The sequence below is a fragment of the Condylura cristata genome, unplaced genomic scaffold (assembly GCF_000260355.1).
Source record: "Condylura cristata isolate star-nosed mole 26May11 unplaced genomic scaffold, ConCri1.0 scaffold00001, whole genome shotgun sequence".
Classification (NCBI taxonomy): Eukaryota; Metazoa; Chordata; class Mammalia; order Eulipotyphla; family Talpidae; genus Condylura; species Condylura cristata.
The window spans coordinates 52,623,768-52,647,837 of NW_004567102.1; the positions used below are offsets into that span (position 1 = coordinate 52,623,768).

The 24,070-nt window shown below is 43.8% G+C and overlaps 2 protein-coding genes across 3 annotated transcripts in view; one reads left to right on the forward strand and one right to left on the reverse strand.

Moving 5' to 3' along the window:
- Positions 1–11,017: 11,017 nt before the first annotated feature.
- DDO (D-aspartate oxidase) overlaps positions 11,018–24,070 on the reverse strand; it is a 25,406-nt gene continuing 12,353 nt past the window's right edge. The window contains exons 3-5 of the mRNA XM_004673764.2: positions 23,048–23,156; positions 19,944–20,120; positions 11,018–12,124 (exon numbers count right to left, since the gene is read on the reverse strand). Coding sequence (XP_004673821.1) covers positions 11,557–12,124; positions 19,944–20,120; positions 23,048–23,156 — 854 coding nt within the window. The 3' untranslated portion in view covers positions 11,018–11,556. The remainder of the gene's footprint in view (positions 12,125–19,943; positions 20,121–23,047; positions 23,157–24,070) is intronic.
- LOC101626133 (60S acidic ribosomal protein P1-like) lies at positions 18,664–19,286 on the forward strand. 2 transcript variants are annotated; one of them, XM_004673762.1, is made up of 2 exons: positions 18,664–18,769; positions 19,045–19,286. In XM_004673762.1, exons 1-2 carry the CDS (start codon positions 18,664–18,666, stop codon positions 19,284–19,286), a joined length of 348 nt encoding a protein of 115 aa, XP_004673819.1. The 2 variants fall into 2 exon arrangements, with proteins under 2 accessions (XP_004673819.1, XP_004673820.1); XM_004673763.1 differs by having other exon boundaries at positions 18,664–18,744; positions 19,089–19,286.

Genomic DNA, 24,070 nt, shown 5'->3' on the forward strand with positions numbered 1-24,070 from the left:
TTTAACCAAATGCTGGGCACCGAGGCCTAATCAAGTTGGCACAATGAGTTGCCACCACAAGCCCCTCCTTTTTCAATTTGGAAACTTCTTGCATTTCTTTAAACCATATTGAATTCCCAGATAAAGACAATAACAACGTTATAATTCCAGTTAGCATGATACAACTATTCTTCATAGAATCAACAATACACTAATCTCTTTTCTGGAAGAGGAAGTAAAGTCCCAGAGTGGTGTTTGACCCTTTCCTTGATATCCCGTAATTTAAATCCTATGAGGTAAAGGTAACAATACTTCAATAGTCTGATATAAATTCAAAAATCTTTGTTGCATAATAAGGCAATAAGATTGGACAAATGACATTTGCTATAAGTTTATATTTGTATCATGTATACACACTATTTATACAATAAGAAGAAAATATTTCTTTCTTAAACTGGTCACACGGTCATAAACGGTATTTAGAACTACCTTTTCCCACTAAATTTTGCATGCACTTTGTCTTCCACAAGCATCTCAGCTAGTTGTGGCTCTTTCCCTGGTGGGGTGATTCAAACTTGTATTCCAGAAGTATCTGAGACATTAGTTGTCCTAACTGGGTTGGATTGTTGGAGTTTGCCATTGATCTTAACGGCAGGGCATATATACCCTAAGGTATCTCCTGTATTCTAGACATAGTACCTTACCCCAATTGTGAAGCCATAGTCCAATTTCCACTTGATACTCAGGATCAGTCACCCCAGTCAACACAACTGTTAACTCCCTGTTGATTCAGAGGTGTGAGGAGCCCAAAGTGGCCAGGTAGCCATCAACCTCCACTTCAGTGGAAGCACTGTGATATCTCCTGGCAGAAGCATTTCTCCCTCTGGAACTAAGACTTCCAAGAAAGAAGAATTTTTTCTAGGGATAATAGTGAAAATTCCATTCATATTTCCACCCGTTTCCTGGACCTATGGGCCTTATCTACTGGAGAAGAAGCACCATACATTCAGAGCATTGGCAGACTTCTGGAGAACCTTGTCCTTGTCCTGCATGGTATGGACACTCAGCTGGCATGAGAACAGAGTCATCAAAAAACATTCTCAATTTTATCAAGCCAGCTGCTTCAGGATAGTGGGGAACATGGTAAGAATAGTGAGTTCCATTGAGCATGGCTCATTGCCACTTTTTTTTTTTTTTTTGCCATAAAGTGAGTTCCTTGATCAGAAGCAGTGCTATGTGGAACAACATAACAGTGGATAAAGCATTCTGTAAGTCTGCAGATGGTAGTCTTGGCAGAAGCATTATGTGCAGGGAAGGCAAATCCGTATTCAGAGTAGCTATTCCAGTCAGGACAATATGTACCTTCCATAATGGAAGCAGTCCAATAGAATCAACCTGCACCTTGGTGCCTGGCTGATCACCTCAGGGAGTCATGTACATTGGGACTCAGTATCTGTCTGTTAAGCAGGTACTATGCAGGAGTCGTAGCCAGGATGGCCTTGTTGAATGGAAGTCCACATTGCTGAGCCCAGTCATTTTCCCCTAATATCAAACCCAGTTCCCCCTTTACCCTTCTCCCATCCCTGCCCTTTAGTCACCACTGACCATAGGGAGCCTCTACTTAGAGCCAGGGCACATGAAATGAACCCACCACTGGCCCTAGTGGGGCTTCCCTCATCTGGGGGAGCTCCCACTCAGCCCCAGTGGAGGTTTATATACATTATGAACTCCCACTGGGCTGGGGGACCTCCTTTGCTTAAGGGAGCTCCCCCACAGAGCCAGGCAGGGATCATGAAATGAACCTCAGAAACCTTACTTGATTTTTTAATATCCACTCATTTTTGTAAGTATTTTACATTGCCAAGTTGGTAGTTATTTGAATGTCCAGTATTTGTCATTGTCATTCTGACTTGCTTTACTAAGCATAATCTCCTGGAACGTCTTCCATTTGGATGTAAATGGCAGCAATCTGTCTTCCTTATGGTGACTACTTACCTTATGGTGAATAGGATTCCATAGTGTGAATATACCACATTTTCTGACCCAACCCTTAATCAGTGGGTACCCTGAACTCATTCATGACCTCCACCCCAGCCACTATGGCCACTTGTTCATGAGCCCATTGGGCGATGATTGGAATGACTGGGTAAAGAAGTTAGTATCCATAGGAAGTATCTATGGGAAGTATCAATATATCAATTCAATTATTAAATTCCTCTGCTATATGCATTCAGGGGGACACAAGTATCTTCACATGCTTTGACACTCAGAGAGCTCTATCCACATATCTCTTACCCATATTTCCTACCCATATTTCCTAATTTTCCCATCACATTTCTTCTGATTTCCTTTCCCTCAAACCATTGTCCATAGCACATGAATTAGTAGGTAATTGATCATCTGATCATTTCTCTTTATAGGCAAAGTGTATAACCAAGTACATTGCTCAAAGTTCTGCCCATTGGGAGGATTTCCCTTCAGGGATGTCCCAGAAAAGGGATGTAGGGTTGCATTGTCCATGTTCAGCTGGTACCTGAATATTGGGCAGAACCATGTGTAAGCCAAACCGGAGACTTCTTTTCCTCTGTTAACAGATGGAGGGAACCTCCCAAGAGGCAAATAGTGCAGACTGGGAAAGAGAAGGTGGTATAGTGAGAGTGAGGAACCTGGGCCAATTCTTCATGTAACTTACTTGTGCCTTCAGCATGTGTGTGGGCCCAGCCATGTATAAACCACTGTTATTTGATGAAGAAGAGCTACCAGACATAACAATGTTGGACAGCTGAAGTTTAGGTAACTCAGTGACATAGTTTCAAGGATTCAGTTCACTATGGTCCAGCATCAGGCTAAGAATTTCTTCTCAAAAGGAGAGCAGTTATCTTACCTAAAACCTTTTAGGTAAGGTATTACTCCAAAGCCCTAAGAGCCTGTACTATGATTTACCAATAGGGATATTGCCAGTTCAGCAAACCTCATCCCTGTCTGTCACTGCCACTCAAACATCATAGGTTCTGCTGGATCTTATGATTCAAGCATGGGGCAGCTGTGTGGCAGCCAAGACCTGTTTCAGAGACTTTTCTTTTTCTGAGCACTACCTAAAACTAGTTGTTTTCTGGGTCACTTGATAAATTGGGCAAAGTAACACACCCAAGAGAGGAATATGTTGCCTCCAAAATCCAAAAAAGATCTATTAGGCATCTTTTTTGGCAGTGAGTGGCCAGATATAAAGTTACCTTTTACCTAGAAGGGATAGTTGAAGTTCTAGAAATTTCACTAAGGTAAAAGTTTTCTGACCTTATGTCAGATTTCTCATACTCTGGCATGCTAATATCTCTCCAATAAGTCTAGAGTACTTTGCTACTTCTTGATTGACAGGTCCAATAAGCATGATGTCATCAATGTAATGGATTGGTGTGCTATGTTCAGGAAGGGAAAAGCAATCAAGACCTCTGTAAATCATTTATGAAACACAGCTGACGAGCTGGTACACCCCTGGTAGAATAGTAAAAGTGTATTGTTGGTCTTGAAAACTCCAAGCAAAGCTTCTGGTAGACTTTATGGATAGAACTGGAGAAAGAAAAGAGGCATTTGCCAGTTTAACAGTTGCATGCCAAGTAAAGGGCATGTACTAATTTGTTCAAGCAATGAAACCACATCTAGTACAGCAGCTGCAATTGGGGTTGCCATCTGGTTAAGCTTACAATAATCCACCACCATCTCCAAGATCCATCTGTCTTTTGCACAGGCCAAATAAGCAAGTTGAATAAGGATGTGATGGGAACCACCACCTCTACATCTTTCAAGTCCTTGATGGTGACACTAATCTCTCAGATCCCTCCAGGAATGTGGTAGTGCTTTTGATAGTGCTATTCTCTTAGGTAGAGGTAGTGGCTTCCCTTATAATTACCCTCACTCCACACAACAACAAACCATTGTGGGGATCCTGCTTGCTGTTCAGTATATCTACTCGGACTACACTTTCCAGAACTGGGAAGAAAATCACAAGATGGGTTTCAGAACTCATTGGATGCCCTGTGGCATAGACTTGATACTCCGTTGGTCACCTGACCTCCATAAATCCCTATTCTGATAAAAATTATGGAGATTGGATTAAAATGGAGGCTTATTAAGTCCCATAATCTGCACTCTGAAAGAATCAGGAAAGCTAGTGACTTTCCACAGGAGACTCAGGAAAGCTGGTGGTATAGTTTGGAGGCCTGAGAGCTAATGACATAAATCCACACTTATTCTGACGGCCTAAGAAGCAAGAGCATTAGGGAGCAGGAAAAGATTGATGTCTCAGCTCATCAGCCAGGCAAAAAGGAAACAATTCCTCCCTCCTCTACTTTTTGTTCTAGCCAGGCCTTCAGTGAGCTGAATCATATCCACCCACATGAGGGAAGGCAATCTATTTTCCTGAATCTAATAATTCAAATACTAATCTTTTCCAGAAACATTCTCAGACACACCCAAGAAAACTGTTTAACTAGCTATGTAGGCATCTCATTCAGTTAAGTTAACATTTAAATTAACTATCACACATGGTTACCTTTGGGAGAATGTCAAATATGAGGAGAATTAAGAGTATGCAAGGTATTATAAATATTCTACATCTTGATCTGCATGAAAATTACATTTGTGTAATTTGTATGCTGTACATTTATGATTTGTTCATTTTACTGTAAATTTTGCCACAGAAAGGAAGGAAAGAAGAAGGGAAGAGAGGGAGGAAACTTCCAAACTAGTAGAGGGAAGAAAATGAATAAAAAAAAATTAGATCAATCTAAGAACATGAGAATAGGTGAGGCAAGTTGGGAAAAACCCCACATGGTCACAGCTAAGGGACAGAGGTCTATCACAGTGTGATTAGTCAGGTCTGGCCTCTGTTGGGCCATTTAGACAAGCAGCCTCCTTGGTGCCGGCAAAGCAAAGTGGCTTCCTGCATCTTTTTTGCTGTTGTTGTTTGGTGAGGGGAGGGCAAGTAGAAGACTATGGGAGCATCAGTAAAAGAACAAAACACTATTGCCTAAGCAACTCATGAGGTTTGTTTGGGTAATTTTGACTTTGTTTATCCCAGTAATATATATTGGCAATAAAGGAAATAATGATACAAGGACATAGAAAATGTCCCCTGTTGGTGACAGGGTAAGAAAGAATAAGGTTTTTGTTTTGTTTTGTTTTGTTTTGTTTTGTTTTTATAAGGTTTTTTTTTTTTTAAGCAAAAACTTGAAGTCTCCAAATGTTGGTTTCTTTGGTGATGTTTAGTTTCTTCTTATACATATAAAAAGTATCCTTATTCAAACTATTTCTGGGAAAAATAACTTTTGGGAATAATCTGAAAGTCTCCTGTTCTCACTCCCTTTCTCTCCATAATTTTCAAAAAGCAGATTTTTAAAATGTGAGCTTCATGAGGAGTGAAGCTGGGTCAGGGCCTGCGATCACGGTTGACATCTCCCTGGAAGCTAAGATCTCTTGACTTTCTTTCTCTGCTCTCTCTTGCCTGATTTCCTCTGGATAAATTTTAACAACCTGTATTGTTGATCCAAGTATACGTGTCTCCAAAGTAGGCTATTACCAGAAAGCAGTTTTAGAATCTCTTAGTACAAATTATTGGAAGTCTTATTGACTTAGCACAATTTGTGGTTTTGAGTTAGAACAGAGCCTGCTAAAACCTTCACCTTTCCATTGTCACCAAGCAAAAACACTACATTTCCAGCTTCCCCCAAATCTACAAATAGGCACAAGGTTAAATTCTATGCAATGAGATATACACCAAAGTGTTTTTGAGTTTCCTGGGAAATTTCTCTGGGGCAGATATGATGATGAGATGATGTTATCAGGCAGGGGGAAGGGCACCCCAGAACCCCCAAGCTGTCTGTTCTAAGTTGGTTCTGCCATCCACTACATCAAGACAAAACATATTCTAGTGATTAGACTAGTGCAGAATGGAAAGGAACTTTAATGTAATTAGTATGAAATACAGATGAGGGAAAGAGTACAGTTTCCTAATCCAGCACCCAAAATTACCCATCCCCTCGGGGGTAAATGCCCAGCCAAACACGGTTGGCCCAAAAGTTTGCCACAAGTCTCAAGCACTTCCTGGTGGGGACCCATTAGGAAAGGGAGGGAAGGGGGCAAATGTTGAAGTGTGGAACCAAAGAAGCAAAATCAAAATCAAGATAAATGCTGCCGTGTTAACCACCGCACAGTTCTCTCAACCATGTTTGTTTCAAGTGTCTCCTTCCAACGTACCAAGTCCCTGTTCCCAGTCCAAGGCCGTGAAACAAACACAGCTTTGTCACATGTCTCTCTGCTCCAAGTGCCTCTTCAGGTCTCCTGGCTCTCCATCTTCTTTGAGTCCCCTTTCCAGCTTCTGCTCCTCCCTGCTCAGCTTACCCTGCCTTGGGTGGGGCAGGGCACCTGGAACCTCCCTTTCCCTGAGGACCACCCGGTTGCAATGACTGGAGCTCTAAATGCAACTTTGGAGCCCTGCACACAAAAGCTGCTTTCCTGAGCTAGCAGAGCATAAGCAGATAGAGGCTCTGTAACTGATGAACTCCCTACATCATCCCTGGGCTGCCTCCATGCAGGCTTCTATTATGTGAGAGAGAGATCCGTGTCCACCTTGTTTAAGAAACTACTTAGGGAAGCTTCTATTATTTCAACTGAGCCTCAACCTGATACTTTCCTCAGATCCAGTAAGCTGTGACCAGTGAGACAGAGCATGTACCCAGGTAATGGGTCCCCAAGTCTGAGTGGAATTCCCAGGAAAGGGGAACCTGGCCAGAACAGGCAAAGCGTTTGGAGTATTCACCATGCAACTGTCACTGGGTTGGTGTAGAAGGGAAATACTGGGGTGCATGAAGAGCTATGGGCACAGTGGATAATGTTGAACAGGCACCAGGGGAAAAACTATATGTAATTTCAGAGAAACCAGCCTTGAGTGGTGAATTGTGGGGACAGATTCGACAGGTGCCCTGAGCAGAAGGATTGGTCTGCCGGTAATTGAAGAAAGATTGCTTACATATTTTCCAGAGCTCTGGTGAATGCATTCCCTTTGGCTACTTAAGCCCGTGACTTACAGATGGCAAAGTCACTTTAAGATAATAAAGACCTCAGGCCTGGTAGCAAACACAGATTTTTTTCAGAAATGCCCAGTTACACATCTCAGTCATTTTCCTGAGTGAATGATACCTGCAGGAAACAAATTTCAAATGTGTTTCCATCTTTCATACCCTGAAGAATAAAGATGAGCAGAATCCAGGGGGAAGGACTGGAAGTGCTGTGTTTGTTGCAGATATCTGACGAGTCCCGAGACTCCTTCAGGGGTTCCCAGAACAATAGCTCCCAGCAGACACAGGTTCCACCACCCTTTTCCTGCTTGTCTTTAAAAGCCTTTAATGGACTGAGAAAAATTAGTGCAAACATCAGTTGGTTTGCCTGCACCCAGTCAATAAAAGAACTACAATATATGTCATTGTAAAAATAGTTTTTCTTCTCCACAGCTGTGGCCTACTGGCCCGTGGCCTTGCTGTTAAATTTCTTTTCTTCCTAAGCAAATAAAATCTTTAAAAGAAGGTATCTAACCTCTGTCTGCCAAAGACAGTGCCTGTACCCCGCCTGCAATGCCCGCGCCCTCAAAGCTGTCCCCATCCTTTGGTCACAGACTCAGCAGGTTCCAGCTTAACCACAAATGTCAGACACCTGAAAGCAGCCATTTAAAAGGAAATCAACTGTTCTCCATGTTCACAAAAATTTGTAAATAGAAAACAGGTTGGGGCTGAGGGCGGCCTATTCAGGCCTTAGCACAGAATACCGTAGACCTCAACTTATATTAACAGGAAATCTTCTTAGCAACAAAGACCCACCAAAGGAGAAGAGCAACAGCTATTTATTCAAAGCCTGCTGTGGCAAGGAAGGGGCCGCTGTCACTCAAGGCAGAGGAGGGGAGAGCCTTATAGTGGGGAAAAAAGAAGACCGCAGGTGTGCCCTGGTCTGACGCCATCAGCAGGGGGATACTGGAAGCAAATTAAAAAGAAAGGGGCATCCTAGGTGGCACATATCTGGGGGTGCATATTTGACTTTCTCTGGTTGGTCCTAAAATGGAAATAGAATAAAAACTAGGAGAGCTGTCAGTTAGCGATCAAGTCCTGGCCATTTAAGGCGAGTTGGTGCAGAAAGGAGTCGGTCAGCTGTCTAGATGGCTACCTGAGACAGCACTAGTCCTGCCAGTGTGACTAGCAAACTGGCTCCCCTGCCTGGATGGTCTCCTGGCCAGGTTGGTGCTGGGTCAGAGGTCTGTTTTTATATATGAGCTACCCACTGTTGTGTATTCAGCCTCTTTTCTGCCCATGGCCAGGGAGGTGACTCCCAGTCTTTCTAGAGGCCATTGAGGGGGGCAGCTAATTTCTACAGGCTCTGCTAGTGCCCAAAACAGACTGGGCACTCTGTGCCCTGAGTATTCTTTGAGCTAAGAGCAATGAATGGTCTAGAGACTGGGGAGAAAATTTGTACTTGTCTGAATTCTTAACCCTTTCCCAAAGTAAGAAATGACAGTCACACCTAAGCTTTCACCCTTCTACAATAAGTGAAGCAACCACTGCTCCTTTCTATGACCTAGCAGAGCGTAGTTTGGAAGGTGTCATCCAGGTGTAAGTGTATTGGTAGAGGAATCTCATCTTTAAGAGTAAAGATGAGGTCAGCCTCCTTGGCATGTCTCCCCTCTCCTTTCCTTGATGCCTCAGGCACCTGGACTCAGGATTTAAACCCCTTTTCCCTAATTGATGGCAGGATCTGCAGTCATTGGCACTCCCCTGCCAGTAATGAAACTGATCTTCCCCCTCCCCACCCCCCCACTAACTCATCTGATGCTGTTTTGATTACTCATTCAGCCTGAGAAAAATCCAGAGGGCAGTCGGGAACTTTCCCCTGTATCCCAACAGCCACCTTGTTCAGAGCCTAAGGACATACTGTTCCGCAAACACACCCCTTAGTTTGATGCCCCAAGACCAAGAGGTGCAGAGGGAAGCTAGAGTTTATGGTAGCAGCAGAGGAGGGGACAGTGCCCGCTGGTTCTCAGTCCTGGCTGCCAATTACAACCTGAGGCAGCTTTGAACAAATACTGATATTGGAGTCCCACCCCACCCCAATGATTCTACTGGGAAAGAGCAGGACTGAGCATCAGTAAATTTTGTAGGACTCCTTAGGTGATGCTCGAGTGCTGCCCAGGCTGGCAGCCATCGACCAAAATGAGTCAGCCTGTGGGAGAGACTGGGAACAAGTACTTGCAATTAGTGAAAATGAAATTAAGACGCACAGACATGACCACTCTTGCAGGAAGTCCTCAGCCTTTCAGGCTTGTAATGTTACGCTTTAGAAATAGAAAAGGGGGTCCTCCCTGGTGGCCCAGCAGGCTAAGGCACAGCACTGAGAATCTAACACTGCTTCCACATGAGTTCGATCCCCCCCTGCCCCGGAGGTGACCACATGGCGTGGCAGACCTCTCCTGACCCGCCCGCTGCTCCCCTCAGCAGTGTACTTCATAGATCTGCCTGTTCTGCTCCCCACTCTGTCTCTGGTGAAGCCTCTCACCCTCTGCATCTCTGGCCTGTACCCCAGTTCTGTATGTAAAAATAAGCAAATCTTAAAAAAAAAAAACAACAAAAAACAGAAAGAAATAGAAAAGGGGAGTGGAGTTAGGGTAGCAAAGAGACAGTGGCCACAGAGGGCAAGCCTACCTAGGCAAAATAAAGTAAGGAACAAAACTGCTGTCAGAATGACTGAACATACCTATTCTGAAGGGCGTTTCTTATTTTTCATTTTCAACTATTAAAAAATTTATTCCCCCTATTTAAAATGCCATTATATCGTGACATTCCTCATTGGTTGTGATGACTATTTTTTTTTTTCATTCTTGCACATTTCACAAAATTTTAAACAGAATTCACAAATTCTATATGCAAAAATTGTATTTTGGGCATACACACTCCAAACTCTGAAAAGAATCACACATTGGTAACACACAGCTAGTATATTTTTTTATTTCTAGTCATTTCTCAATCTCTAATTTACCAGCATATCTGAATTTGAGACAACACCACCCCCTGGTGGAAATCAATAAAAAGAACCTACAATTGGCTTAACGAGTACTTTAAGATCCCCCAAATACTTGGTGAGCTCTGGCTTTCTCCTCCATATAATGTTCTCTAAAAAATTCTAATGTCAAAACTCAATGAACATAACTGTAGAAATGGAACTGTCTTAAGGCCTTTCTCATGTTCTCATTACCAGCCCCCACTGTACCCCCAAGATGTTCAAAATAGAACTTATTGTTAATAAACAAGCTGTCTCTCAAAAGAATTTAAAATTACATATATTTCTCCAAAGCCTCTTTGCCACAATGAACACCTACTTGTCCATTCACTCAAATAAAAACCCTCCTAACATTTCCAACATCCTTAAACAGATTCAAGACATCAGGTTAGAGTTATTTAATTCAGCAATTCACTGATCACGAGACACATTCCCCCCGATATTTTTGAACCACTGGCAGAGAACTCTTTAGTTACATTTCATTCTGGACGCTTGCTCCACCTTCATTAGCAAATTAGCTCTTGGCTTCACGTGCTATTCAATCTTCAAAAATGCTTAGGCAAAGTCAACCATCCAGCAAGTCTGCTCTCAATCATCTGTGGTAATGGAAAGCACCATCCAGGTGCTGGATCTCAAACAACTATTGAGTTTCTGGTCACCACGTCACCCTTGGCTTCTACAATTGTTCCCAGTCGAGGGGAGGAAGCAGTTGTCACTAGTACCAGCAGAAATCATGCTGTCTCCCATTAAATGTGATAAGCTTGGGGTCCTCCCTGGTGGTGCTTCAGTGCAAGTTCGACCCCCAGCCCCAGAGGTGACCCACATGGCGTGGCAGACCTCTCCTGACCCGCCTGCTGCTCTCCTCAGCAGTGTACTTCCTCAACCTGCCTGTTCTGCTCTCTGCTCTGTCTCTGGTGAAGTCTCTCACTGCCCCTGCACCTCTGGCCTGTACCCCAGCTCTGTATGCATAAATAATCTTTTTAAAAATGTGATAAGCTTGTATTGTATGATCACTGTATCATTTTATTTAGAGACTATAATGCTCACTTTACTATAAGCTACAGGCATCAAGGACAGCTCTGCAAGTGACAGCAAGTGTTTTCCATACATTGTCTTTATGTGTGGATTTAGAAGCCAAAAAAGTGTCAAAATCCCTATCGTTTTCAGCATCTGTATAAATCAGCACAGACCTTTGGATACCAAACCTAAAAGAAACCTTACTTCATCAGAAACATTTTCAGTAAAAACAGAGTGTATGTCCCCTCACACTAGCACAGACTTCGGCCTACTACTGGGTTAGCACTAGATTAGATTAGTTTCGCACTCCATCTACTAAGATATAATGCCTCTCTTCTAAAATTGAAGACAAGGACATGTTTAACAAAACTTTCATGCAATGAAAAGCTATTTGAATCTGTTCTGACTTGGTGCCTGACTTGTCTCAGTCAACAGTCTCCAGAGCCATTTGCCCTCATTTTATGTCGCCTACAGCTGTGACCTGGGAAGAGTGGCCCTGAGGGCATGGACACACTCCTTCACCAGCCTGGCAGCCTCCAGAGCTGAGCCCCAGTGCACAGAGATGCCCCCGCTGCCGTGACCATAGTGGTGGACCACGAGCAGCCTCTGGCCATCCCGGACTAGCAGCTCTTTCTGCAGCCGCACGCCTGGCCTACAGGGTCTCAAGCCCACCTTCTCACTTATGTTGCAGGCTCCATGGAGGGAAGGCTCGAGAGCACGGCACCGGGAAAGAATATCTCTGCTAACCTCTGCATCTGGCGACAGATTCCAGTCTCCTTTTTGCCTAGTTCCTCCCAGGGTTACACTGGATGCACCAGGGTAAATGTATATCAACCCATCCCCATCTCGGATAAAATGCTTCACCCAAGGAGCCTGGACTGTGAGCACTTGGCCCCTCACAGGGAGAAGTGTCATGTCTCCTGCCAGCTTTCTGCTTCCAAGTCCTGAACAGTTGACCACGATGTCAAAGGATGGGTGAAGCTCCCATAGGTCTTCTATTCGTCGCGTGAGTATCAGTGCCCCATTTCCTTTTAACCTGGGGGAAGGAGAAACAGTGAGGTAAGCCATAGTGGCTTCCGGGCCAACCTCTTTCAGGACATGATAGAAGAAAGTGAAGCAGCATTCAAGCCAAATCTGCCCACGCACTGCCCAGCATCTGTGGAAAGTGAGAATTCCTACAGTTGGACCTGAATGAAAACCCATCTCAAAAATTCAAAACTGGCCCTCCCTGGTGGTGCAGCAGGTTGAAGCACAGCACTCAGAAGCTGAAACCACTTCCACATGAGTTCTATCCCCACCTGCCCCAGGGGTGACCACATGGCGTGGCAGACCTCTCCTGACCCGCCCGCTGCTCCCCTCAGCAGTGTATTTCGTCGATCTGCCTGTTCTGCTCCCCACTCTGTCTCTGGTGAAGCCTCTCGCTGCCCCTGAGTCTCTGGCCTGTACCCCAGTTCTGTATGCACAAATAAATAAATCTTAAAAAAAAATTCAAAACTAAGAAAATTTTTATGCCTTTTCCCTTTCCTTTTGCTTCATAGTTTTTGTATCATTCTTAATGCTAAGTAAAAACCTAACTGATCTGGAATTTCCTATTTGAGTCATTGAGTTAGCAACTGAATTTACTGCCTTGAACATTTTGTCTCATGTTATTAATTGTAGCTTGTTTTTTCCCCGTTAGGCTGGTCTCCCCAACTACACAACTGGTACAAGATCATGTGCCCCCCATTCTCTCTATCACAAGGATGTTCCCATGAGACTAACACAAAGTATCTGTAGCTGGTAAGCTAGGAGCCAGCTGTGATTGGTAGTGATATTTTTTGGATTAAGTATGTCAATAACAAAAAGAAATGGCTTATCCAGCTCCTGTAATCTCCTTAATTTTGCTAAAATCACAGAACATAAACATCACCATTTGCATCATTTTAATATATTAACATTGTTATATAACCACCATCACCACCCATCTGCAAACGATTTCACCTTGCAAAACTAAAAGTCTGCCCATCGAACAGGAACTCCTAGACATGTGACACGCAGGAGAGGACATCAGGGCCCCTGCAAGTCTGGGAGCAGGCCACTGCCAAGAGACACGGAAGATGTGGGAGGCACAGTGCCCCTCGTCAAGGGCTGGCACAGCTGGGGAGTGGGAAGGCAAATACGTGGCAGAATGAAGTACATGAAGGTGAATCAGAGGCCACAGATTCAAACCCCACATCTGCCTCACATTATCTTTGAGAATTTGGCCAACTCAACTCACACCTGACTCAGTTTCCTCATCGGTATCACAGGAATCTGCCCTCCCCTGCCTCCCTCAGAGGACAGCTGTGAAGTTCCAATGACATGGGCATGAGGGGACTTCAACAGATCTTAAACACAATAAATTCTAGGGGATTGATGCCAATAAAATACATTTCTCAAGAAACTCAAAAAAAAAGTTTGAGGCTATAAAAAAAAGAAAAATGTTTATTTCAACTATTTTTTTTTAAATAAAAAAAAATACATTTCTCAAAGGAAGAGGCTACGTCTTAGGCTTACCACTCCCCGGACCTAGTACCTTAGTCCCCAATACTACTGCACTTGACCTAAGTGTCTCCCCATAATGAAGACAGCATGATATCCTGGCTTGGTATATGATGGTGCTTTTTATGAGCTGGCTTGTTTAACCATGGGATGTCCAGGTATTTGGGTGTTTATGTGAGGTTATTTTTAGGTGAGATTAGACTTTAAATTGGCAGAATGAGTAAAGCCAACTGCCCCCCTAAAGTGGGTGGGCCTTATCCAATCCACTGAAATCTTGATTAGAATAAAAATGCAGACCCTCCTCCTATAAGATCACCTTGGAACTGCAACATGGGCTTTCTCCTGCCCTCAGACTCAAAGTAAGACATTAGCTCTTCCTGGGTCTCAAGACAACAGCTTTCAGGCAGGAACTACACCATCAGCCCTGCTGGAGAGCAGGGCCCTCCGCATAGAAACACAGCACACAACCAGCAGCATCCTCCGGGTCACCAAAGCAGGCCCTTCCTGGCCTGGCTGGCATGATCTGCCTATTTAAGGTGCCTGACAGAGAGACAGGCTCCACTGACATGGTGCCTGTAATTCATTTCCTGGAAGGGACAAGTGAAAAGCAGCAGAATATGACTTCACTTGGCCAAATACATTAAATAAGATCTGTGTAGCTAATTAAATCTCTGAGGGTTTTTGTGTATTTGTTCTGGAGAGTGTTGAGTTTTATTTCTTTTGAGAGGGAGATGATCCCTTTTGTTCTTTTGGACAATGCCAAAGATCTAATTTGTGTTATAAAAAAATAGTTTTTCTATTATTTCAGAAGGAGAACTTTTAAGTTGAAACCTTTGTTGTATGGTTGGCTGAGTGCAATGCCTCGTTTGAGAGGGAACGTTGCAGGCTGAACACTCTCATGGCGTGAGGCGTAGGAGGCAAGAAAACAGACCCTGGGGGTGAGGAACGGGCAGGGCTAGTGTGTCTTCCTAGCAGGGCCCCTGGGGGGCAGCCCACAGTTAGCCTTCAGTATCTCGCCCCCCTCACTGTCATGAGGCCCTGTCCCCTACCTGGCCTGAAATCCCAGCTGTTTCCAACCAAGTCTAACCTGGAGGTTCAGGGAGTTACCACCCTAGAAAGCCTCCCACCTGAGGGAAGGAGATCCATAGTTCTTTCCCTTCTCCACTTTGGACTTTTGGTCAGAGCCAGGCCCGGATGGAATAGATGACAGTTAATCTCCAGTTATCTGTGCAGGGCCTCACATTGGGGAACAGGAGGAAGCCTGTTATATCAGGGACACAGGGGAGGTGTGAGAGAGGAAAGATTGCTGGGCCAACTCTCCTTGTCAGGACTTCATGCAGCAGATAGCCTGGACCTTCTGTCTGAGGGCTCATGTCTGGCCTGCTGTCGTGGTGGACATGTGTATCAGACAAATGCAAAAGGCCTCTGTGGGGCACAAGAACAGCTCCTAAGGCTTCTTCTCACTGGCACTGGCACTAAAAACAGGCAGAAAGCAACTTGTTTCCAGGCTTGAACTCCAGCTGGGTAACCCTCCAGCCCTGTAGTGTTGCTGTGAGGAAGAGGCCCTCACTCACACAAAGTCCCATTATCTTGGGTTATTTTAAGTAGAGTAAATTGCTGAGAGCAGATTTCTAGCTAATGAGAGGGCAGCATGATTTTTCCAAGGCCTTTACCCCATGGTTAGAGGGTAGGCCTGAAGGTGACATTATTATGGAAATAAAGAGCCAGCTTTCTACAAGGTGCTACTTTAGAAGCAGACAGAACAAATTATTCAGGTAATTTGTTTCCATGTGAAGATGACTGAGGGAGGCCCCAGAACGGAAATATTCATTCTCAGCAAGAGCGGGAGAGCATCAGGGCCCATGACCATGCTGGGAATTGGCTCTCATTCAAAGTCCAGCCTGGGCCACCCACTCTCTCCCCTCCCCAACCCCTAACCTCACCCAGGAGAAATTCCTACCACCTAGAGCAGCTCCAGGAAAACTGGGAAACGTCAGAAGACTGCAGGGGAAGGGTCAGGTAGATATGGGTGAGGCCCCTGCCACAGCAACACCCCTTCTGCCTCAGGGGGCCTTATTTTTCTCTGCCCCATCAAAACAGTCCCCATCTCTCCCAAGAACCATATCTACTATTCATCCTTTATAATAAACTGACAGTAACATATCTTGCCTCCTAGGAATAATTTCTGTTTAAGTCTTCTGTCTAGACTTTAGAGACATTGCTTCAGGGAAAGATGGGGAGAACTCTCTGTGTCTCCACCCCATTACTGTTGCTAGGACCCAGAACACACTGGTTAATAGGAGCTGTATAGGTTTCCCTTGCTATCCAAAAGTAGAGCATTCCTCTTGGCTATGATCTAGAAGGTTAGTGCTAGGGTGTGAGAATGCTGAAATATTATTACATATCAACTAATGGTCATAGTGTTCCCAAAGCCAAAATACAGCCTACCACATAATATCAGATAGGATGCTCTACTTTCAGATTGTGGAGGAAGCCTGTTCCTTCCACTGGGTTGCCTAGAGGTCCCACTTCTGGACCTTCTCAGCAGCCTGAGAAATGAGTAGTGTGGCTGAGGGGTGTGCTCAAAGCCCTCCCGCTCACCCCCAGAGTCCTCACAAATCCCTGCCCACTTCCAGGGCCTGGTTGTCTTCTCCTGAGGGCAGACTATAACCTTGTCTGCTCAGGGACCCAAGCCAGAGGGGTGGGTATGGACGGAGCTTGAGTGTGTGTGGGCACAGAAGGCCTGAAATGCCATGTCAAGGTGCAGCAGACCTGGGAAGCCAAGACTTTTCCACATACACATGATCTCCAGGTAGTTGTGGGGCACATTTATAAAGGTAAAAGGATACATCTATCTTATAGAGTGACTTGAACTTGAACCTTTCAAATATTTACACATCACATGTGCACTTCTGTTTTGCTTTCTCATCCCAGACTGGGCAGGTAAAGGAGGGTCTAATTTGAGTGTGTTCCCTAGCTACATCCAGAATTAAAACAGAGGGAAATTTCAGGAGATAGAGGGAAAAGGACGCGAAGTGTAAAGACAGTTTATTTCTGTACCAAAGCCATACATATAAATTGTGATACTGCTTTAGGTTTGTAGTCAGGAAAAGATGGAGGGAAATATTCAAGACAAGAAAATGCTTTTCCTCTCAACATTCAGGTTTGTGGACTCTCTACTCAAAAGCAGATACATAAAAACATAGTTTCGGGCCCTCCCTGGTGGCGCAGCGGGTTAAAGCACAGCCTGAGAATCTAAAGCCGCTTCCGCATAAGTTCGATTCCTGCCTGCCCCGGAGGTGACCACATGGCATGGCAGACCTCTCCTGACCCGCCCGCTGCTCCCCTCAGCAGTGTACTGCGTCGATCTGCCTGTTCTGCTCCCCTCTCTGTCTCTGGTGAATCCTCTCACCACTTCCGCAACTCTGGCCTGTACCCCAGTTCTGTATGCACAAATAAGTAAATCTTAAAAAAAAACATAGTTTCATGAACCTGGAACTTGCAAAAGTAAAATATTCCACATAAATTGATAAAGGGTAAAAGCGTGAAAAGCATCTAAAAACTACAAATATATAAATAAGAATAAAAAATTAAATTCAAAAATTTACAAAAATATATCATGATGCTAATGACACTTGTCTAACAGACCTGAGCCTCTCCTCTCTGCTGCCAGCGCACCCTCAGAAATCTGGACTGAGCCTTCACCACTGTGTCACGGTAATTGTTAACATAGATAAGCACACATACACCATCTCCCAACTGAATGCAAACTCTTTAAGAAAAGCCACCCTATTTTAGCTTTTTTCATCAGCTTCTAGCATCATATCACATATATAGGGGTTTAATAAAGAATTGTGGAATTAATGAATTATTTGAACCAGTTATCCTATAACCTCTATCTGGAACCAGATCATTGTTATCTCAAGTCACTTTACCAATATTTATACAATAACTCACTTTGTTCCTATTCATCTACCAAATATCCAGATTTGGAGGCCAATGTTTCATAACCTGCAACACGCTTGCAATTTCCACACTGTACTAGAAAGAGATTTATTGATGTTTCTCTAGTAAAGATGTTCCTGATGTGCTTCCTAACTAGAAACAGAGATTTCTGAAAAGAAGCCGAAATGCAAGTTCAAGTATTTGGGGTTAAATGTAATCAGGAAGCAGTTACCTAACTTAGGTAAGTCCTCAGTTCTAGAATTCTTATTTATAACAAAAAAAATAAATAGAAAAATAGCTATTTTCTTTGGTACTAATGAGAAAAGAAATTCAAATTTCTTGTCTATAAGAAAAAGATTTGTGGGCAGAGATGAGGGTGGGATAAATTTGGTATAAATGGAGAATAGACACTATAATTTATAATAAGCATAAGTCATCGAAAGAACTCAAATAGATCATACAATTTTTTAGCTGAAAGCATAACTTCCCCATCTCATAGACGAAGATACTAAATGATGTCTTGGTAAGTGGGTTTTACTGGCAGGGGCAGGGTGGGGAGTCGGAGCGCTAAGTCCCGCATGGAGATGCACTCTAGAGGATGGAATTCAGATGTGACTCCATTTCCAGGCACAAGATTTACCTACCGATGCCTTCACAGAGCCCTAGTCGATTGTGAGCACCCAGATTCAGTAAAAGGTGCCCTGAGGGCCCTCCCTGGTGGCGCAACAGGTTAGGATGCAGCACTGCTAGCTCCAGACTCTTCAGTGAGAATTCGATCCCCAGCCACAGAAGTGACCCACATGGCGCGGCAGACCTCTCCTGACCCGCCCGCTGCTCCCCTCAGCAGTGTACTTCTTCGATCTGCCTGTTCTGCTCCCCACTCTGTCTCTGGTGAATCCTCTCACCGCCCCTGCACCTCTGGCTTGTACTCCAGTTCTAAATGCACACATAAATAAATCTTTGGAAAAACAAATAAATAAAGGGGCTCTGAGCCTGTTGCTAAGGTGCTCCGTTCTTCTGAGAGAGCTGTGGCTGAGTTAGGGTGAAGCCCTCATTTTATCCCTGACTAGCACCATGCCTGGCAGCATTCACCCAGTACTTGCCCGCAGCATGGTTTCAGTTTCAGAGCTCGCCTGCACCTACTCAGCCCTCATCTTGCATGATGATGAGGTGACAGTCACGGAGGATAAGGTCAACGTTCTCATTAAAGCAGCGGGTATAGGCCCTCCCTGGTGGCGCAGCGGGTTAAAGCACTGCACTAAGAAGCTAAAGCCACTTCCGCATGAGTTCGATTCCCGCCTGCCCCGGAGGTGACCACATGGCGCTGCAGACCTCTCCTGACCTGCCCGCTGCTCCCTTCAGCAGTGTACTTCATCTATCTGCCTGTTCTGCTCCCCGCTCTGTCTCTGGTGAATTCTCTCACCCTCCGCATCTCTGGCCTGTAACCCAGTTCTGTACAAATAAATAAATTAATTAAAAAAAAAAAAGCAGCGGGTATAAATGTGGAACCTTTCTGGCCTGGCTTGTTTGCAAAGGCCTTGGCCACTGTCAACCCTGGAAGTCTCATCTGCCATGTAGTGGCTGGTGGACCTGCCCCAGCAGCAGGTGCTGCTCCAGCAGGTGGTCCTGCCCCTTCCACTGCTACTGTTCCAGCTGAGGAGGAAAAAGTAGAGGCAAAGAAAGAAGAATCTGAGGCATATGATGATGACAGAGGTTTCGACCTTTTTGACTAACCTGTCTTTTGTGACACAATCAATAAAAAGCTGACTAAAAAAAAAAAAATAGTGCTCTGAGAGGCCATGATGGAGGATTTTCAGTGTGGCATCATGCAACACCACACTGGTGGAACAAGCTGCATAATGCAAGATGCTGTTCAAAAGCAAGACCCTCGCCTTTTAAACTGGTCATATAGCATTAATTGTAAGGGGAAGCAGAAAAGAAGGAGAAGGAAAAGGGAAGGATGGAACTGGATTAAGAGTCTACTTCTCAACTGCTGATGGCTTGTATTGTCATTGAGATAAGCCCTAGTTCCCCAGTCAGGGTTTCAGTCTTATCAACAAGGTGTTTCACTGATCAGCTTCTGGGATCCCTTGTCATACATCAGTCAATGCTCCCTTCCCCCAGCATTCCCAGTCATACCTCATGAGGAACACCCTTCCCAGAGTGACCCAGCTTTGTGTTCTTAATTGATGTGAAAGGCACCTTGTAGGGTTGGGTTCCTGTGACTGCTTGACCGGTTAGGGCAATTCTGACCTTGTATGGGTGACACTAATGGTGGCCCAGCAGGCCCCTTGGATTACAGACCCACATTTCAGTTTCTTTTTCATGAGTTCCCATGAAGTTACAGCTGTGTCGGGTAAAGGAAGCAGCCAAGAGCCATTTCAACCAACCTTTTCTGCAGCCACGGGAGGTAGGCAGCACCTTCACACTTCAGGGTAGTGAACGCCTGGCCAAACACATGTTGGGGGAATCTCTTCAGCTCGGCCTCGGTCATTTTTCGAAATCCCAGAACCACATCAGCCCAGAACGGCACTTCCTCAGCAGGAGCAGTTTTAAATATCTGCCAACTCAAACACATCAGGCAGAAAACCTTCCTGGAAAACCTTCCTGTGACAATCTGTAAAGTCTTTTAAAAATCGCACTTCGGGGACACAGGAAGAGGAAAAGATCCCATTTTCCATTCTCTGGGGTTCAAATGCCTAGCAGCTAAATTTAAAATGTTCGTGGTTGGGGAACTAAGACATTTAAAAAGCAGGGTGTCTTTTTTTTTTTTTTTTAATTTTACAAAAGAAAGCAGGGTGTCTTTTGAAGATTGAATTTGGTTCTTTCTCTAATCTCCTATCTGGATTTTCTGTTTGGTATAATGCTTGATAAAAATGGTAAGCAAATCATCAAAAGTTACAGGTTGGCCTCAGTTCTGACAAAATATCTAAACTGGAATGAGCTGTTGTGGTTATCCCGGAACATAGGTATGAGTTACCAATTAAATTATAAGTCATCCCATTCAGCTTTCCAGATGGAAGCCAAGAGTCTTCAGAAAGAGTCCTGGTCCCGCTAAGTCACCTGCATGGCTAGTGGTGGGTGATGCTGCAAAAATATTGCTTGCTAGTAGGAAGCTTGACAATAGCTGCTAGGAGTGTGGCTAGATATGTAAGTATTGGGTTGTTTTATCACTAGGAATAAATGCAAATCATGACTGCAGGAAAATAGCAAGGAAATTCATTTCCTTGCAATACAAGTTGAAAATGATATGGTTATTAACATACCAGAACTTATCTCTCTAGTAAATCATTCAAAGCAGCCCCCATGGAAGGTACTGTGTTTGCTGCAGTGCTCTAGGCTGGGCCCTCTTGTGGCCTCACTCTGCAATTCTGCTGGACCAAATTGCTCTCTTCATTGTCTATAGACAGAACACCCAGAAGCCGTCTCTTCTCCCTCTTGTACTCTACTCTACAACCAGGTCCAGACCCAGTTTGCCTACTCCCCAACTCCACTCTTCCCTACCTCTTATCCAGTTGAGAAAATGGTGCCCCATAAACCCAGGTGCTAATACTGGAAACCCAAGAGTTGTCCTCCCTCACCTCCCATGTGCCATCAAATATCAAGTCCCAAGCATTTCTCAAATCCATCTGCCCTCTATTAATACCTAATCTATCCCACCCTTATCTCTTCCCACAAATCTTTTCCTTACACTATAGACAAATTGTTTTGAAAAGTAAATATGAATACTTACTTCACTGTGTAAAGCCCCCATTACTCTGGACTTTTTTTCAGTTCTCCAGATACTGCCTTAGACTCAGGTGGACAGGTGGACTGTGCCCTTATTAAAATGCTGCCCCTCGTTCCTGACTCTGTCTCTGTCTCCATCACCTCTACATCATCAGACTAACCTATGTACATCACACATGGTCTTTGCTGAAACATCACTTTTTTCTAGGTGGCTACTTATAACTCCCCAGTTCTGCTTCCAGACATCAGTTCCCCATTCTCTTCCCTTGGTAACTCATGTCTCGTTTGTAATTCATTAGGTTGAGGATGTTCCCTGTAGAATGCAAGGTACAGGACCATGTCCATCTTCTTAAAAATTCACTCAGACTTATTTATTGAGCATCTACTATATGTCGAGTAATAGCTACTACGTTTTTTTTCTAATGCCTAACACCTAGGAGAGGCGATACTGGTAAATGCTGAATATACTAATTTGAAGAGATTAATGATGATTAAAGTTATGTACATCTATGTACTTCTGCCAAAGATGTACAGGACATTTGTGTCCGTGTCTTGCTGGATAAATGTGAGTCTTTCCTTCCTTCCTAGAAGCAAGCAGGGTAAAAAATCGTTCATGTGAGGGAAATAAACAACTCTCTTTTAGATAGCTTAAAGTATATCTTTTTAATACCCTTAGAGGTGGCAAAGTCTTAGTCTTGGAAGGACATTTGAACTTTGAACACAGCCATGTCCAAAATTTGTGAATTTGACTGAGGCCAGTTGGCTTTGAACTAAAGCAAAGGATGGTCATAAATCAATGATAATAATTTTTCTGTGTGGGTCTTCAGCTGTGTTTGGACACAGTTCTAACATCAATCCATCCTTAGAAGGTAGTAAAGTCAAAGTCCTTACTTTGGATAGGGACTTTGGGAAACTAATGATGTCAACATTACTGGGTGTTCGTGATGGTGAAAGGAGTCAAGAAGAAGAAGAGAGTAGAAATCTCCCACAGGTGTGTACATTGGCAGAAAAGTCAGCAGGCAGCCTAATCTCAAAAGAAGAGAGAAAATGATTTTTTGGTAAAAAGATGTTTTGAGAACTTAGTGAAAGACACACCTCTGTGTTTTGCAAAAGACTGTAGGGCATCCATGTCCTGTCACATGGGTAACAAAGCTGACTCATGTTATCCCAAATGATGGCATCAGGATGTAAGTTGAATGTGATTAGATGGTTAGTGATCTCTGTTTAGAAGATATGGAAAGTGATTGTCATCCTTTAAGTGCTACTTTGTATTAGAATATTAAATAGATTTACTTTAATACTTTCTCGTAATCATGCCTGTCTCTGAAATCAAATGCTATATTAAAAATCCAACATAAGTGTGCTAAATGGCACTCAAAAGATTACGCTAATGAATGACCTGGAAAGTTTATTTTATGGAGACCTCTCATTCTCCATGACACCAAATAAGATGTCCCTGTATCTCGGGCAACAGCACCCACTCCTATGCTATACCAGTTTGCTTTCCATCACTCACATTAACCCTGTAAACCACTGAAAAATCCCTGAGGAAATCAAAGCAGTATTTGTCATGAGAAACTATAACACCTGTTTATTGCTTAGAAGTCTAATACCATAACTTGTCTTCCTTAAATTCTTTGGAGTAAAGTCTAAAATGTTCTAAATCCTCTACATCCTGCTCACACCAGATACTCAAGAGTATTTTGTTTTGAAGCTTATTAAATTCACCCTTAAATCTAAAATGACTTCAGATTTCTTCTCTTACCCAGACACCAGACACACACCAGCATCTCTGGCTTCTGCAGAAGCGGCGATTGCAAACAGGTAATCAAAAGTCTCTCTAAACCACTGTTTCTGCTTGGGAATGGGTGTGTCTGTAATCACAGAGAAAAGCAAAAAAGGCAGAGTATCATCATGATGAGAATGCACCAAGACTAGGATGTGAGCTCTTTCCTAGAAACTGGGGTTGAGGTGGAGGAGAACAAAAATATAGGGAGGAACATTTCTATGAAGTACCACATTATGGTGACCTAAGTTTTGAAAGTTCACACATATTGTTCACACCCATTCATATTGCAGCTAATCATTAAAGGACAAAACAACCAATCAGGCAAAATCTGACATGCAAACCTGCTGGAAAGAGATCATAGGCATGAGGTATATTCCAGAGGTCCTTGAAGGGTTCACAGACAATCTGAACAGAAGTTAGCTCATGGCTTTGTCACCAGTTGAGGTAATAGGAGAAAAGCCCCAACTCTCTTTCCCGGAAGCTAAAAACATGATGGGTGACAAGAGTTCTGTGGGGTACAGTTCAACAAGTCAGATACCACACCATACATCTGGGGGAAGCCCCCCTCCTGATACAAGGAGACAAGGCCACACTGCAGAGGCTAGTTCCTGCCTCCATCCCATGGAATCAAAACCAAGTTAGGGTATCGTTCTTGGGGCCAGCAATCCTGATACCTAAACAACACAACTTGAAGAGAACAGAAACTATGCAGGAGGAGAAAACTTCAAAAATTATTAACAAACTTCAAAAAGATAAGAAAAGGCATTAGAATCACAAACATAAATAAGATATTATAACAGAGCCTCCCTGGTGGCACAAGGGGTGAGGTGTAGCACTATGAAGCTACCCACAACTACTGCAGAATGAGTTTGATCCCCAGCAAGGGAAGGGACCCACCAGATCTCTCCTGTCTTGCCTACTGCTCCCCTCAAGCAGTGTATTTCAGACAATTCTCCTATTCTGCTTCCCACTCTGTCTCTGGTGAATCCTCTCACCACC